This window comes from Poecilia formosa, unplaced genomic scaffold, assembly GCF_000485575.1.
Source record: "Poecilia formosa unplaced genomic scaffold, Poecilia_formosa-5.1.2 Scaffold306, whole genome shotgun sequence".
NCBI classification, from domain to species: Eukaryota; Metazoa; Chordata; class Actinopteri; order Cyprinodontiformes; family Poeciliidae; genus Poecilia; species Poecilia formosa.
Genome location: NW_006800245.1, coordinates 547,433 through 565,416, shown reverse-complemented (window position 1 = coordinate 565,416; position 17,984 = coordinate 547,433). Strand labels below are relative to the sequence as shown.

General features: G+C 39.3%; 1 protein-coding gene across 2 annotated transcripts in view; it reads right to left on the bottom strand.

Annotated features, from left to right (window-relative positions):
* Positions 1–502: 502 nt before the first annotated feature.
* The window catches only part of LOC103152281 (probable assembly chaperone of rpl4), a 33,686-nt gene continuing 16,204 nt past the window's right edge, over positions 503–17,984 (bottom strand). The window contains exons 9-11 of one of the 2 annotated variants that reach the window (XM_007572690.2): positions 15,407–15,460; positions 9,861–10,013; positions 503–2,374 (exon numbers count right to left, since the gene is read on the bottom strand). In XM_007572690.2, the coding sequence (XP_007572752.1) occupies positions 2,204–2,374; positions 9,861–10,013; positions 15,407–15,460 (378 nt within the window). In that variant the 3' untranslated portion in view covers positions 503–2,203. The other variant, XM_016661003.1, reaches the window with a different exon arrangement.

Here is a 17,984-nt window from a genome sequence, read left to right as displayed (position 1 = left end):
GACGGGTATTATAATCAGGCAACCAACAACTTTAGAGAATTTTAAAAACAAGCTAATTTGAATTTATAGTAGATTATTTCTCTATTACAAAAAGGAAAACTGAAACATTTATGCACCCTGATACTATTTGGTGAAACGTCCCTTAGCAAGGGTCAGAGGAACCAGGCATCTTCTAACAAATTCCAAAATAATACTGACTGAATATCAGAAATGGTAATTATTTAAACATGAATGCTTTGCTGATGCAGACAGGGCTTTTAGTAAAAGTTTCCACATGTTCTGTTTGTTTATGCTACAGACAATTCCAGAAGCATTTTTTTTCTACCTGCTCCATCCATTCCAAAAACGTCACTTAAGAAACATATCACTTCTGTCTACATCTCAAACATTTATATTGAGGCTCTAAGATTTTTATGCCCTTAAATGAGATCAAATGAGATGGGTATCTCTCAATGCATAATAAAGAGTATCTATTTGTTGTTAAACTGTCTAATATTAAAAAAAATGGATGAAAACGTAATTTACCTCTGTCTCAAAGATCCATGGAAAAATCTTTAGTAGCATTTTAGGATTTACCAATTAAGATAAACATTTCATAGACAAAAACAAAAAAACAAAAAATCAAGAAAATATTTACCAGTCCAAAGGATCACATACTGAACCGGTTGCTCATCCTGTTTAGAAGTGATAAAATAAATCTGATTTATTTGTCTATAAAGATTAAATAACCATTTCTTTACCAGAGTCATCAGTGCACTGAACTAGAAGGTGCAGTAACATTTTAAGTGGATCAGTTTCATCAATCTTGACACATTTTATAGTTTGCATTTTAATACTTTTATGAATCCACTTTCATGGCCTTTTAACAGGTTTTTTTGTGAGCTGTGTCTCATGTTATCTTAAATGATATGCGACTGTTCTTTTAGCATTCTGAAGCTGTGGTGACCAAATACACACGGTGCCTGAGAAACGTTTTTACATCCCGTTTGTCACATCACAGCTTCAAACCTTGAATGCATCGTTTGGTAATGCTTTCCTGCACCAGAATTGCGCTATATATACAAAATAGTCAGGACAAGAATTGCATCAAAATCTAATCTAGTCTTGTTAAGTTTGAGTTTAAACAGATACTAATTAAACTGTGCAGTCAATATATTTTAGGTCTAAATAGAGCAAATGCAATTGCTCTCATTTATCTTTTAGATTTGAAGCCAGAAGTGGCTGTACAGCTTATAGTAGAGATTTGAAAACTTTTCAGACTCATTTCTCTGTGCCGAAAGAGTAAATTGGTACGCAGTCAATGCTTTAGTGCTCCTGGGGCCAAAGACATTCTCAAACACCTTTGGCCACAAACAGCGAACATATTTATAGGACTAAGCCCTTATATGTTGCTGCACTACATAATTCATACATTGTAGAAAATAATTGTATGCCACAATGCAGACCCAGGCTTTTATGTCCTTAACACTGTGGGACTATTAAAAGGACGTAATGTGAAGACTTGTGTTAAAAAGCCAGTTGCTCCGTTTCTCTGTTATGCAAGTCACTTTGAACACTCGAGCAGCAACGGAGCGAGCGAGAGATGTACTCTGCATGAGTTAATGTCAGATTCACTCTACTGTCTTAAGTTTTAACCGAGTTTAACCCCCAAAAATGGGAAAAAAAAACAAAAACAGACGCATGAAGCATAATCTGAATACCATAAAAATTCAAGCATTTACATAAACACTGGGCATTAAAATCACAGCGCATGTAAAAATGGCATGAAGTGTTAATAACTGGGCTTCTCTGACAATGCTTAGAGGGGGAAAGCAGTTCTGCTTGTTCTGCTGAGGAAAAAAAAAAGAATAGAGTAATTAACATGCTTTCTTTTGTGTTTTTGTTTTGTGTACGTGCGGTACATTCCCGCTCGTACAAAACTGTGTGGGTGTGCAGTGAACGTAAAGCATTCGAGGGCTGCTGGTGAGAATTAAACCTCTAAAAACTAATTTCTTTCATCGGCATCTGTCAAGAAGATTCGGGGAAGCATTACTCAAGTATGCACTTATTTCGACAAAAGCATTTAGCAACTTAACTGAAAGAGATTGAGTAGATTTTTAACACCGCTCTGTTTGTGCAAATCAATTTAATCTTTGAAAAGCCAGTACAAAAAAGGCACTTTGAAGAGGGCACGAAAACTCAAGGAAAACATGACGGGGTGCAGTCAGTGCTCCATGGGGGCGTCCGCTTCCTCTTCATCATCGCTGCAAGGTTCGTAGTCGTCGTCCACGGCTGGGTCTTCGTCTTCTTCCTCGATTTCTCCTCCCAGTTCGCCCAGCAGCTGTTCTGCATGCTCCAGCACCGGCTGGTCGTCGCATCGCAGCTTACCGTACAGCTGCAAAGGAGACAAAAGCAGATAATGTGAGTGCTTGAAGGATGGAAATTGCTGTGGAGCAGAAAAAAAGGGAATGTTTTCATACAGCTGCGTCTAATGAGTCAATTTATTTCAGCAGCCTTGTGGTCATGTTTGTAATTGAGAAGTGGTTCTCAAAGTGTTTACCTGGATAAATCAAGGCTAAACAAATAAATAAAAAAAAGCAAAAATATTGAAGTGAAGCGACTAGTCATTTTCTGGTATGAAGTTCTTATATATGATATGATAAAATTATACCATGGTTTCTCTAGAGGGATAATAATATTATCCGTTTAAATAATGATAAACCAAATGTTGCATAACAACACTGAGATGTGACGTCAAACCATCCCCAGAGCTCTGAGATGACTGGAACCCAGCACGAAACTTTACATGTAGTGAGGCTAAGGCAGCAGTATAGTAAAAGTAAGAAATACTGCCACCTGCAGTTGGGAGTAGGCAGTGGTGATCTGTTGATTTTGCGTGAGAAACTTTAGGGACTGGTTTATGAAATAGCCTCATTGTGCAAATCTTTTACAGCAGCTAAAACCTTACAGAAGCAGCCCTAATCACATTATCTCATGGACCTACAACTGAAGGGGGGGCCAGGAAGTGTGCATTACAGGTCAGTCGTATGGGCTGCTTTTGTAACTGAAATGGACAAACTAGCGTACCAAACCGTACCGACCCGTGCCGTACCGCTCAGTAGTTAGATTTAAGCATTTCAGCATCAGGCTACTTGAAATACCCAATCAAATCTGCGATCTGTCAGTGGCTACCTCAGCTTTGCTAAAGCCTTTTTGTCCTTCATTTGTCAAATTAGCACATTTGGATATACAGTTTAGCAGCAGAAGACACAGAAGAAATCTCCCATTTTTTCTTCCTCTTGCTGTTGTGAGACGCATGCACTCCTGTGCACACACAAACACAGTAAAATGTGATTTGAAAGAAAAAAAGAAAAGAAACGCAGGGCTGTTCAAAACTGCCAGCAGATTTATCTCTGTAAAATAGCCTTCTTGTGTGTAATTACTGAACTCGGAAAGAGGGGCCTGGATGATGACATTGTGGTTTTGCATGCACATTCAGAGTATGGAAAAACAAATGCAGCCATTTAAATCCAACTACCATTTCTAGAAAGATGGAAAAACCACGGTGATTGTGTTCAATGCAGGGAATCTTATTTAGTTTTCAAAATGTGTAGCGCAGAGCACACACTCGCTTAAGCTCACGGACAATACACAGCCGAGCGCCATCATTCTTAGTAAAAGTGTAACGAGGCCAGGGGAGTGAGTGAGTGTGACTGCTTTGCCCCAGGACCAGTCTCTAAGCAACAGCAGGTCCTGACAGGAGACACACAGTCCCTTGGGAACTCATTTGGAGTGTTAAAATGTGTGCTCTGTGTGTGTGTGTGTGTGTGTGTGTGTGTGTGTGTGTGTGTGTGTGTGTAAATTTAAGCGGATGCTGTCTCTGCAGATCGGAGCTCCGGGGATGCAGAGCGTGACCCAGGTCCAGGCACAGAAACAGATACCAGGGGGGAGAGGTGACCCTGCCAGACTCTTTCAGAACACCACTGCTGCACACACACACAGCCACACAAACCAAGGGATTTTCATTACAGCGTTGTCACTTTCAAATGCCTAGAGATGTATACCTGCAAAAAAAAAGAAAAAAAAAAATAAAGAAAAAAAAAGAGGCTTGCTTTACAATACGGTTGGCAATAGGGTTGGCTCAGAGCACAGAACACTTGCATGTCGCAGCCTCGGGCAAAAAATAGAGTGGCGTATTTCACATAAGCTTCATTTGAGCAATAATGAAATACACGAGGCGAACATTTGCAAACTTTGACTGCTTTCTAAGCCACTAGATGCTCCCTGGAAATTCTTATCTGCAGGTAGTAGATATTTTCTGCAAATCAATAGCACATTGTGTCTACGGGACGGGACGCGATTATTCTTTGTGAAGGTTTGAGAGAGGAAAACAAACAGGAGCTATTCTTTACGCATCCCACAATGAGCGCTGCTTAGATCAGCATGGCTGTCGCTAAAAAAAAAAAACGAAAAGACAAAACACAGGCATTTCTCATTTAGAGCAGCCAGGTTTTTTTTTTTTTTCCCTCTTCTCACTTTCACGGCCCAGAGAGCTGCCTACAGAGGGAGAGAGTGTGTGCAGGTGTGTGATCGCATAACTTTTTCATGCTTTTTCTTGCTCCACTTTAAAGTCATGGACCGAAGCGCACCTGACCACCACTATAACTGCCCGCGTGTTTCATGCAGTCGTACAGGTAGGAATGCACGAACACAACCACTGTCGATATGTGCTCCTGCATTTTGAAGTGACTCTGGCTTTAACAAGTCGCAGCTTCTGTGGAATAAATATTGCCTCAGGTTACAGTTCTTGCTAGTTTTGGGCTTTGATTTAATGTTTTTGAACCATTTTTTCCAGGGTAGGAGGATAATGTAACATAACTTTAATGGGTTTTTTTTTTTTTTTTTAGGGAAAAGAAATTGACGAACAAGTCTGAATTTCTCTCTTATCCACACAAGATTGAAATTATACATACAAGATTAAAAGCAGAGTGGCATATTTCTCATATGCTCTCACTAATATTGGTCCCATAAAGCTCTGGAGAATTGATATAAATTTAAATTGATCAAAATTTTTTTTTTTTTTTTTTAACTCTACTCTTAGGCTTAGTTTGTGGATTGCATTGAGTTACAATCGATACCAGCCTGATTTTCTTATTCGGAAACCAGTTTTGGTGTGTGTTTTGGATCATTTTAGTGCTGGAAAAGTCAGCTAAGTAACTTTGAAGAAATCATTTTCGTTAATGCAACGCCAAAGTGCCAATAGCAATGGAACAAACCCTCAGAATGATGGAACCATGCCGATATCTTGACAGCTACACCTCAATTCCTCCAAACATACAAAGCAAAACGTTTCCATTCACCGGTAGTTGTAAAATCTTCTCACTACCAAATATTAGAGAGTTAACTGTAAGTTCAGGCCTTGCCAACAGAACTTTGCTTTGCTGAATGTGTTGTACCAAGTGAAAAAGTTTGGTGGTGGGGATATTGTGGTGTGCTTGTTTTGTTCAGATTTGGACTTGATTCCTTACTTCCAGAGACAGGAACTCTTAAGACATTAAGACATTTCAGACAATTGCAACTGTATGAATAATAATTATCTGTCATCCGTTTCCGAATTAAGACAATTATATACTCATTTGCTATCACCAGTTTTACATCGACACTTCTTTCTATTTGTACAGCTATCCATCTACGTAATTTCTACTGTGTCTAAAGCCGAGTGTCTTTACTTTCAGCATTATAATAACTGTACAACACACAAAAGTGTTACAGAAATGATCAAAATGTAAAATATATATATATATATCCAACATGTATGGATGATCTGGCAACTTAAGCAATAACAACAATGGATGCTAAAAAATTATAAATTGAGGGAAATTTGTAGAAAATTAGATACACAATGTAACTTCTGTAGATAGATGGTGGGTTAGAATACCCTTGCAGTCACTTTCTTCTTATTTTTCAAAATTAAATTGGATTTTACCATAAAATACGAGCGAATAATATGTTTTTAATTCTCTCCCCTTTTTATTAGATGCATTATAAATGATCTGCATTGTATCTGTATTATAACCCAGTATGAAGAAGAGAAATGTGTAAAAGCTACACACCATTTGACCCCGTGTCCAACAATGTACTCCTTTCCTTCCATTGCCTGGTAGGCAATTTCTTCAAATTGCCTACCAGGCATATGGTAGAGAAAAGACAGGCTGATTATGAGGTAAAAGCCTAATCATTCCATCATTGTTCGCCCTCTGCTCCACACCTATGCTTAACTTCCACTTTCATTTCACCTTTTCTTTTATTTCATTTGCTAATACTCTTGTCCACATTCCTCTTGTCCACTTTTTTCTTTTCCTTTTCAGCTTTGCACTCCTATACTCCCCTTAGACGACCTTGTAGTCAAGGAGACGGATGTCTCTGCTCACTCTCATCTATATATTCGTACAAAGAGCGCACAATCGTCTACCATTTTGGCAGAATAGTGCCAAGTCCTCTCAATGAACTTCTTAAGGTCTGAATATTTCTTCATTAGAGCATGTTTTTTTTTCCTCCCAACTTATCTGCTGTGTCTCACTGTTTTATGAACACTTCTACACTGGTGAGGGTGTGACAGTGGGTGAGATTAGGGCTTCTGGAGTGTGAACAGGGCATGTCGCTGAAAATCTCCAGAGAGTTGACCGCAAAACTCACACAGACTCACATAACTTAACACCCCCGGTCCTCCAGTCACATCCTTGTAGGGGAAAAGCATTAAAATTACACGACTAGCCCCCTGCCCACAATCTGTGCTCGTGGGATACCCTTTCAACCACTTCAAATGGCTAAGCTTTTGACCTCTCTTTGCCCTAGCTTCCTTTGCTGCACACACACACATCCACCCCTTCACACAATCATACATAACACTGTCCCTGTGTGCATACACCGCAGATCCCTCCTCAAATCGCACCCTATCTCGAATTCCATTTCACGTCCGGTTTACTATTGATTTTACCCAGACCCACTACTCACACCCCCTGCATCAACACACACACACACAAACACACACCTAGTCTAATTCATTCCCTTTCCTGGTTCCTCACTCTCTTCTTTTGCTCTCCAACTCACTCTGCTGGTCATCTCCTACTCTTTTTTTTTTTTTTTTTCCAATCAATTCTCCCCCATTGTTCTCTTTTGCAAAGCAGTTTGCACCTGATGCACTTGGCAAAAAACCCACAGAAATTAAATAATACAAACAATTCGGCAAATTTGAGCATATATGAATAAATACAGTGCTTTTTTTCCACATTTTAACATGCTACAATTAGAAACTTCAATATATTGTATTGGCATTTTATGTAATGGAGATTATTGAATAATTGTACAAAAAAGATTTCCTTTTACTTCATAAACAAAAACCAGAAAGAAGTATGAAATGAATTTGTACTTAGACATTGTAGAGCTGCCACTTGCTTCTCTTCCAGCAGCAAGTCTATGTCTCTACCAGCTTTGCCCCATCTAAATGTTTTTGACCATCACTTACAAAATAGATGAACCAACATTACATTGGATAGAAAACAGATGTGAACAACATTTTAGGTTGCAACCACACATGCTTAGCTGGACTTAGGTTTCTACGTTGTGCTATTCTAAAACATGAATATGCTTTGGTCTAAACAATTTTAGCTTTGGTTGTAGTTGTCGAGTTTTTGTCCTGCATAAGGTTTAAAATGCAGTCTCACCATTTATCAGCCTCCAACAGGGTTTTTTTTTTTTTTTTTTTGCTGTGTTACTTTTCCTCCACTCATAGCTTTATGAGTATAGACTAAAAAAATAAAATGTTGACCTCATCTGACCAGAGGTCCTCTTTTGTATTTGCTTTGACAAACTGCAAACAGGCCTTTGTTTGGACTCATATTCAACAATAACTTTTATTTTACCTCTATTCAAGGCCAGATTTGTAGAGTGCAAAACACATTTTTGTCCTGTTGTTGGTAGTTTCTACCACCTGAGCTGTGGATCTCTGCAGCTGTTCCAGAGTTAACATGGGTCTCCTTGGTCAACTTGTCAATCTTGGTGATCCTCATGTATTTGGAGGTATGCGTTTGATTGTTTTTAGATGATGGATTTATATTTTAGGTGTCTTCTAAAAAACCTTGGGGCACCAAATTTTATTTAGCAGTGAATACGAGTGCATACCACATTTTTAAGATTTAATCACTTCCTTCCATTTGATAAATATATGATAATTTGCTGGTTTATCTCGTAAAACTTGCAATAAAATACTTTAGCTATAACAAGCCAAAACCTGGAAAGATGAGTACTTTTGCAAGACCCTGTATGTGCATGTACCTGTCTCACACGACCCCCCCCGCCCCCACACACACACACACACACACACACACTTAACTTACCAGGGTCATAAAGTATGCAGAACAGAAGTGGACTGGTGCCAAAACCAGCCGCTGGGCTTTGTGGGCCTCATTTCCAAGTTGGAACCCATTTTAACTAGCAGAGAGACTTATCGTCAATAATTAAAACTCAAGCTGAGGCTTCGAAATAAAGCTCAGATTCAATCTAGATCGCATCTAAACAACGGACGGACGTGCACACATGCAACGCTACACAACTGAATGTGCTGCGAGGGAGCCGGTACACATTCTACCTCACCTTTCCAAGGTCTTCGTGCTTTATCGTTCACATTATTCTTTTTGCTCTGCTCGCCCTGCAGAGAAACCGCTATGCTGTTTATCCGTCACGTGCCGACGTCTCGCACAATTCTTTCACAAGACTTTCAACCTATTTTCTTTACCTTCTTTCTTGTCAAGCAACCCAGATAAGTACTTAATTTATCCCGTTTCTTGTTGCATTTTTCCAATTGTCTCATACTCCCCGTTGCTGGCAAATATGATCAATATGCACAAAATTCCCATGCTCTCTCCCTCTTGCCTGCTGCAAACTTACTGCCCCTCTCCGTCTCAGTTGAAGACACAGTCTAAAGATGCTTAGAAGACAGTCAAGTCAATATACCGCCAGTCCAGGGAGAACAAACATCAATGTATTGTCACTAACCTGCCCCTTCTCATTTCTAATAGCACATTTTGGTGTGGCAGATGGGTAGAGAAGATGCATAACAGGAGGCAATGGCGGCAGAGGGAGTAAGAGAAAAAAAATAGTAGGTGGGGCCTGCCATCCTTTAGCTCAGGCTGCCTGATTTACAAGGCTATTGGATTTCAGACTAACATGAATCACTGCTCCACAGAGGTATTACTCCCTGACAGAATGACAGGATAAATGAGACACATCACTTGGTTTGTGTGTGTCTGTTTGTGGGAAAGAGGGAGGGGGGGGCTTGGCGAAGGGAGCCGGGTGAAAACTTTAACATCTTTGAGATTCTGCACAGCTATTTCTGATGCAACAATGAAGCTTAGTGAGAATGGGCTCATGTTCATGGTGCTGCATAAGCTATTTCTCTGACAAGAACCAAGTCTTCGGAGAATAACCTATTGTGGCAGCTTACTGGACGTTAACTATCTGCACTCACTGTTGATGCACATAATGAGGGGAGAAACTGCACTCAGTTCATGCCAATGTTGACGCACCATACATGATGTGTATCGGTACATTTTTAAGAATAAACATGGTACAAAATGGTAAAAAAAAAAGTATTTGGAGATACTTTTTATTGATATCTTAAGTGTTCAATGCGTGTGAATTATTATTTGTTTGCGTTTTGATCTGTTGGTTTTTTTTCCTACAAGCGCATTTAAATTGACATTGAGTCAAAGTAGTCTATTGACTCAAAACCTTAAGTGACAAGACATTGACATATTACTTTATTAAAATTGAACAAAGAGAATGATGTTGCAGATTCTTTTTTTTTTTTGCCACAAAATTACCTTTTTAGCATTAGTCAGGTATGACCTTGCAGCATCCTGTAAAGCCTTCCACTCCTCCTTATCCTCCTCCGATGCCCCTCTTCCTTCTCTTTCTTGGTGTTTTTTTGCTTTGTCCCACTGGAGGTAGCACACCCAGCCGGACAGATACCAAACCTAAGAGATACAGATCGAGAAGGGTAAGCTGGAGAGACTTCAGTTGCAAAAAGCAAGCGCTCTTAATTTCAGTTAGATTTCTGCATTAAGAGAGAGGGATTTCCGAACTGATGACACATGACAGGAAGGATACATTTTTCTTTGTTGTATCTACACCATTATCTGACTGAAAGCTGCAGCTGCAGCAACTAAGGCTCTTTTGTACCAGGGTACTTTCTTAAAATATGTTACTGTCCAATAATTCCTCTGCTAAGCTTACAGGAGATGAACCTGCAGTCACCTTACTTGCATCCCAGAAAAAAATTACAATAAAAAAGCTGTTGATTTGGATATTTTTCTCCTGAAATATTTAACTAACAGAGTCAGAAACAAGCAGGAGATGCCAAAACAAACAGGAGCACATGCTGTTTTTGTATTTTCCTCGGAAATCAGAATTTGAAGCTGAGGATATGTATCACACCTGAGCAGCAAACATTAAAAGAAACATTGTGTTCACCGTTGCACTTGTTGACCACCCAGACGATCAGAGATAAAAAAAAGGGGGGGAAAAAAAACAGAAGAAATAATGCTATTAATCAAAAAAGTTCAAACAGAGGTGGAATATTTTAACTCTAAGTATCTGCTCCGAAATCATCTAGTTTTCTTTACTTCTGATAATCATGCTTCTTTGCTTCTTGCCTCTGGGTAATCACATCAACTGAGCTGCACCACCTCTAAAAACAATCACGTCTAACTCACTCCAAACTCGGAGGTGTGTGTCCGCCTCTCATCGGAGGCCAAAGATCACCCACCCACTGTTCTTCAAGCACCAAGAAACAAATATTAGCTTTATTCATTATTCATTGAGGGTAGCGGCAGTGGGAAACCCAGCACCTTTGACAAATCAACCATTTAGCTAACAAACACATCGTGGCATGGCACGCTGAATCCAGAATTGTCGCTCAGCAGGCTGAGTAGGAGGCTGCCCCTGCCCCCTGCAGCTGTGCTTATCACAACAGCAGCAACGATACAGAAATAGGACACTGGTGTTTTTCCTCATTGTGGCATTTACTTGGAATGCAAATCAGCAAAAAAAAAAGTGTGAGAATATCATTGGAATAAATGACATTTGAATTAAAGTCCTAATTCAAACATTAGTTATCTTAAAAAAAAAAAAGTGTGAAATTTTCATGACAGATTGTCCACCACGAGATGCGTGGAGGAAACAAAAAACAATGAACATCTATATGAAACATTTTTTTAAGAAGTGAGCTAATTAAGATCTTAGAGAAATCTATTCCGCTCAGCTACAGCTTCACACAAAAGCACACATGTTAGAAGGGATTCTGAGTGCGTCAATCAAATCGCAGGCTCTGTTATAATTTTAAAGTCAAGTCGCATCTTAGCTCCCATATGGCGCCACCGAGGGAAGAACAAAGCGATCATGAATCAAGCGAATACCTTTGAAACAAGATTGGCAAAGCACCAGCTCGGTTGTTTGTGCAGACTTAATGTTATGTAAGTAGGGTTCCAAGCTTTGAGATGCAAGAGTGCAAGCAGGCAGATGTGGGAGCTCAACACTTATCAGCTGCACAGAGGAGGAACTGACACAAGGAAGGAAGCGGCAGGACGAGGGGGGTGAGTTACTACCGTGTTTAAATATGTCTCCCTTATGCATTTCTTGTCTGTAAAATGAACAGAAAAAGAAAGCTGACCATTTGGGCCAGTTTTTTTGTTTGTTTGTTTGTTTGTTTGTGTGGCTTGGTGGAGGTCTGCTCAAATCAACAGTCTCATGAGTGAGTTTAAAAGTTCAGCCCCCCCGATGGCTGCTCTCAATCTGGCTGTGGAGGGATTTCTGTGGGAGGCTGAGCCTCAGGGTGGAGGGCAGGGGGGAAAAAAAAAAAGAGAGAGAGGAAGAGTGCTCTTCTGTGTAACGCTAAGCGACAAACTCCCATTTTCTGCTACTGACGGGGGATTTTTAGAGTAGATTGGCACATACTTTTTACTGAACCACTAAGAATACAGCTATTTATGCCACCATAGAATAGGTTCAGTGCCAAGCCCAATATAAGAATGCGTACGGTCTTGGTTATAAATTGGCACAACTAAATTATAGATTGTTATTCACTGTATGGCTTGTGTTAATAAAAATTAACACAAGCCTTTACCAAGGCCGCCTCTAGCAGATACCCTGGACAGGTCGCCAGTCCGTCGAAGGGCAACACAGAGACAAACAACGCACACACACACGCACCTCAGGAGAATTTAGAGAGACCAATTAACCTGACAATCATGATTTTGGACTGTGGCAGGAAGACGGAGTACCCAGAGAGAACCCATACATGCAAACTCCATGCAGAAAGACCCAGAGCCAGGAATTGAACCCAGGACCTTCTTGCTGCAAGGCAACAGTGCTACCAACTGCACCACTGTGCAGTCCTCATTGTCATTATGTATGATGCTAACTCGAACAATAAATATTGTCCTTTTTCTTTTTGTCAAGATTTTTTTTCCCCCAAGGTTCATGACAGTTTGCAGCAATTCTTCTGTATCTGTGTGAGCATGCTGCTCACATCGTATGACCTCAATTCCAGTCACCGATTGGCTCAGTTAATTCAACAATTTCAAAAAGATAGGGCTTCACTATTTTCCTTTAAAAATTCCACTCATAACTGATAAGAGGCCAATTTTAGTGTATTTCTATTTCAATCTCATAATTTTCAGCATTATAAACTTAATCTCAATCTTGGGAAAGTGAAACACTCAAATCTAATCTTCGGTACACAGGGGTATAATACCAGTGTTCTGGATACATGTTTGCCTTTGTTCCTTCACCCTTATATGGCCATAATTTGTTATAACAAGGTGTGACATTAATACATGCTTGTATTTCTGTTTTTCAATAAAGCCAATCAGACCTTGTTTTATGTTACTCTTCATATTTTTCCTACAAGTTATGATATGGTATGAACCAAATGACTAACTCTAATCGTAATTATTTTTATTTTTCTGTCAGATCAATAATTGCAATAATCCTGTGCCTGTCAATAAATCCACTAACATTCAGAAAAAGATTATTATTATTATTATTTTATCCAGGCCCTGCCTGCAACAGCCTGCTCTTGGTTTGTACGATTTCTCTTCTATTGATCCTCTGAAGTTTAAAGTTGCCATTTTCCCCCCTACAATAGTAAATGAGGCCTCATAGCTAGATGCTATATAACAAGCTGTTCCTTTTCCATTGTCCCTTTGAGCAGTAACATGTATGACTGGGTCCTGCTTTTATGTCTCTCTGAAAGACCCTGGAACTTCGTCTGAGACCTAGTTTTCAGACACGGGGGCACAATTTGTTCTAAATTGCAGTGTAATTGTCTGTCCTTATCGTATCTTTGATACATTCAGTTCCTCCACTTGAACCAGCAATGAGTTGGGCAGTATGGGAAAAATTCCACAAGTTTTATATTTCGGTATGCCAGTCTTTTGCTTTAAAGCTGCAGTAGGTAACTTTTATAAAACTTGTTAAAACTGTCAGTATATCCTGACAGTACAGTGAGAGAGACAGATGCACAATATATATAAATCATAAAGCTCCTCTGCCTCCTCCCTGTAGAGAAATGCACCAACCAATCAGAGCCAGGAGGAGGGTCTTAGCACTGTCCAATAAGCTTGTATACGTGCTTCAGCTCAAGATTGCCAGTTCGCTGCAGCCTAAGGGCGGAGAAACAACTTACTGTTACAGGAAAACTGTTTATCCTCTGTCATTGGTGGCCATGTTTACTAGCTGGTACATTCACGGCACTGTAAGGAAGGAGCTGTGGCAGCAGAGAGCAAAGGGAGGGTGTGAGTAGTGTGTACATGTGCATGATTGACAATGCTAAGATTCCCCCCTCCTGGCTCTGATTTATTTTCTATAAACAAACTGATGCGCCACATTCTCATAAACATATGCTGTCCATTATTATCCAGGAATCTTCTAGATATGGATCCTTATCCAATTTGGTGATAAACCATGTTTTTCAAGAAAGTTGAAGAACTGCATCACAAAGCAAAAGTGATAACTAAGTGGCCCAGAGATCCAGACAAGGACATTCCAGTATAGATCTTAATCCCAATAAAAGTCTGCAGTCATTCCTCAAAAAGAGACTGGACCCAAAAAAAAAAGTGATTTCAAGCACTTATAGAGCAAGAATAGTTCACCATGAGCCAGGATTTGGCCCAGAGGTTGGCAATCCAAAGTGGCATTATGGATGAATTGCAGAAATCTTCGAAAAGAATTGCTGATATTGTAAATACAGAAGTTTTGCTACAACTGATGTAATCATCAACAAAAGCGTGTGAAACTTCAAAAGGTTTATTATTAAATGGCAATTTACCCTACAAGCAAATCTAAGTCTAAGACCGGGTAACGGTGAAGCAGCAACATTTCTCATAAACTGAAGTAAGCATCACTCTCAAAATCTTTGGCAATGGCTAACTTCAAGATGACATTACTGGATACTGAAATATGTCCTTTCAGTCCCCCAGTGTTAAGCAAATAGAAACACAACTGGTACTTTATTACAGCATAAGCCACTATTAAAGTGAAATGTATGTTTTGTGAACATTGATAATAAATCATATTTATTAAAAATTAAAAATTAATTGTCAGAGTTCTTGAAGTGAGGGCAAGTTATTGTTCATTTTTGCACCAAAAAATTCTTTAAATCTGACAAAAGATTTGACTGGTTGAGCTCTTGTAACTCATTAAATAATAGCATTTTAGTCATGAAAACTATGAACAATGAAGCCTTTTTTGAGGGCTTGATGATCTTTCTTAGCATGCCTGGTGTTTGTCTTGCAGGCTGAATAATAGGTGGCACATTAAGTCAATACATTATGACAGAGTCAAAATTCCTAAATATTTCATTTAAAATAGGTTCTTTTGTCAAGTTGTCTGAGAGTCTTTTTGTGTCTGAATGATTCCTAGGTTGGAGTTATTTAGCCGAACAACAACAAAAAAGAAAAACCAAGTGAAAAAAAAAGGCTAAAGTAAAAAGATAAATTAAGACTTTATGATCACAAGGTCTATGGAATTTAAAGTCCATCACAGATGTGATTAAATTGGGTGTCTTTACATCTTTCAGGCAACCATTCAGCTTTGAGTTCTCAAATCACTTTTTGATCATTTCTAAAATATAATTACAATGGTTCCCAAAGGAAGAACCCTAAAATGTCTGCTAAAAGTTGGGATTTAAACATAGAAACTGCAAAAACACCAGAAAAGGAAAGTGGATAGAACATATTAAGAAAGTCTTGCAACCTGCGAGAAAACTAGATGATTACTTGATGACTAAAGACCTTTACACAGTACTGTGCATGTCTCAAATTCTCTTAAGCATATTTCATTTATTTCATAAATTCAATGTATTATTTACCTGAACAACTTCATCATCTTCTTCCAGAAGACCCTCCAATACGTCTACCGCCATCTAATAAAGAAAGAAAAGAAAATAATGAAACAGAATTAAAATAAAAAGCATTTGTACATACAAATGCTCATTCAATAGAAAGATAAGCAAAATGTGCTGTGAGGAATGGCTTCAAATACATTTGCAGTAACCAGTAACATTGTTGTTGGCGTTGCTGTGCATCTTCCAGGCAGCTCAATCAATGACAGTGATCAGAGGGTCTGATAAGCATCTATGGGGTCAGCGTCCCCAATCACAATGTCATCAATACCAACAAGACAACAGGCACGGCAGTCAATATACACACTCATGAGTGCTTATTGCACAGTCAATAATCACTGCAGACACTGTTTCCGACGGCCCTTTTAATCATTTTACTGACAACAGGCTCATACCCTCCCTTCACCTCGCAGAGCAAGAGGCCCAAATAAATCTAAAGATCAACTTGACACGTTGTCCATATTCCCCCCCCAACTCCCACTTTCAGGGTGTTTGTCTGATTCACTCTCTGTAGTGTCCTGGAGAGGCGGTCTGAGGTCTCAAAGGAGCCAAATGTTAGCTGACCTTTGTTGGAGCGTTGTCTGTGGGAAGTTTCCATTACAGAAATCAGAGCTCAACTAAAGTAGGCAGCGTGTTTGTTTAGCTCCGTCTCTCTCCATGTGGAACCTGTGGTTTGTGCTGCCTTTGTGAGTCTCTTTGTGTGTGTGTAAGGCCCCAGGTGATGATATATTGATTTTTGTCAACTTCAGGTTGGAGGCGACCGCTAGCCAATCACCCGTGGTGAAGGGCAAGAATAAAAGACATACACGCACCCCCGCAATTGCACACACACACACACCCGAAAGCAAATGCTCAACAAAAATGTGACTTCAACGAGCTGCACTTGTTTTTGTTTTTCTGCTAAGGCAGAATTATTAGCTGGATAACTTCTCAGTTTTTTTTCCTTCTCCTCCTGCTGCTCTGTGGAGTTTCTTTTCATTAAGGCAACGTGGTTCCGGTGATGAGAAAGAGGCCCGCCGCCTGCACAGACTGAGTGAGAGTCGGGTTAATTGAGAGTATCTCGTTAAGACTGCGCAAACGTGCATGTCAGAGAGTCAGATGATTGATTGCTAGACCAATTATGAGCAGAGAACCTATTGTCCTAAATTAATTAATGACTGATTAAAAGCACACAAAACAAAAACACCCAATCTCAACCCATGAGGGATGGATTTATGCCAAGCGCCACAATTATCTCCTCTACTTTCATTGTCTCACTGCAACACATGAGCACAAAGATAAAGTGGCAAGCGATAAATATTTAGTGTTTCCATTCTGTGAATAGTTCGCAATCTGTTATGCTACAAACATAAACTTTCATGAATATGACTGAGCTTAAATGTCACGCGCAAACTGAAACAAGTACTTGTGAACTCAGTGAAATATTTTGCTTTTCAAAACTGTCCGTATTCGTATTCAGCCCTCTGAAATGTCAAGCCTCTAAATAATATCTAGTGAGACCAAATACCTTCAAATACAATCTAGTGAGAACACAGAATGCACCTGGGTGTAATTTTTCCCAGTATAAATCCAGACGTTCTATGAAGGCCTAAGCGGTTTGTTAGAGAACATTCATGAACAACGCATTATAAAGACAAAGAATCACAGCAAACAGATCAGGAGTAGACAGGTGGAGAGGTTTAAGTGACCATTTTACAGAGCACCATCTCAAAACTGAAAACCTACCAAAGTATTTTAGTCCTCCTAAATAAGTCGGCTATGGAAAGGATTAATTACAAAAGCAGCCAAGAGGCCCGTTGCATCTCTGGAGGATCTACAAGGATCGGAGCTGGTGAGAAAATGTGTAACCAGGATCTATTAGAGGTTGTAAAACAACCGAGATTGGGACTGAGGTTCAACTTCTAGCATGACAATGAACATTAAACATTAAACCATGGGATGGTTTACATCAAAGCACATTCACCTGTGTGCCCAGATACACATGAATATTTTAATGATCTGAGATGCTTTCTGCCCAATCTGACTGAGCTTAAACTATTTTGTAAAAAGCAAATATGCCTGCCACTTAATAGCAGAAAGCGGTGGTTCTACAAAGTACAAAGTAGCATTCATTTTAGACTTTTTATTCACACATATTTTGTGTTACGCTACCAAATAAAATCTCATTAAAAAACATGGAAGTTTGTTGTTGTAACATGACAAAATATTGTAGAGTTCATTCTATTGGACAGGACAAGAGATCTGCTGGAGTATTGAACAACAACAGATAGAACAGACAGTTTTAGAGCAGTAAAAATAGAACAAGAGATATATCTGGAAGCGAGGACAAGTGAGCAATGATAACCATTATATCGTCTCCAACTTCTTAACTACGCTGGTCAGCCCAGGGGCAAGTGATTAAAGATTCAGAGTTTTTTAAGCTGCTTCACACTCTAAACAACAACAAGATTAATATTCCTGTGAAGATAAGAGAAAAATAGGGAGTGATACAAATTAAAAGAGGGAGAAAGTTGGAAAGGATGGGCAAAAAAACAAACAAAAAAAA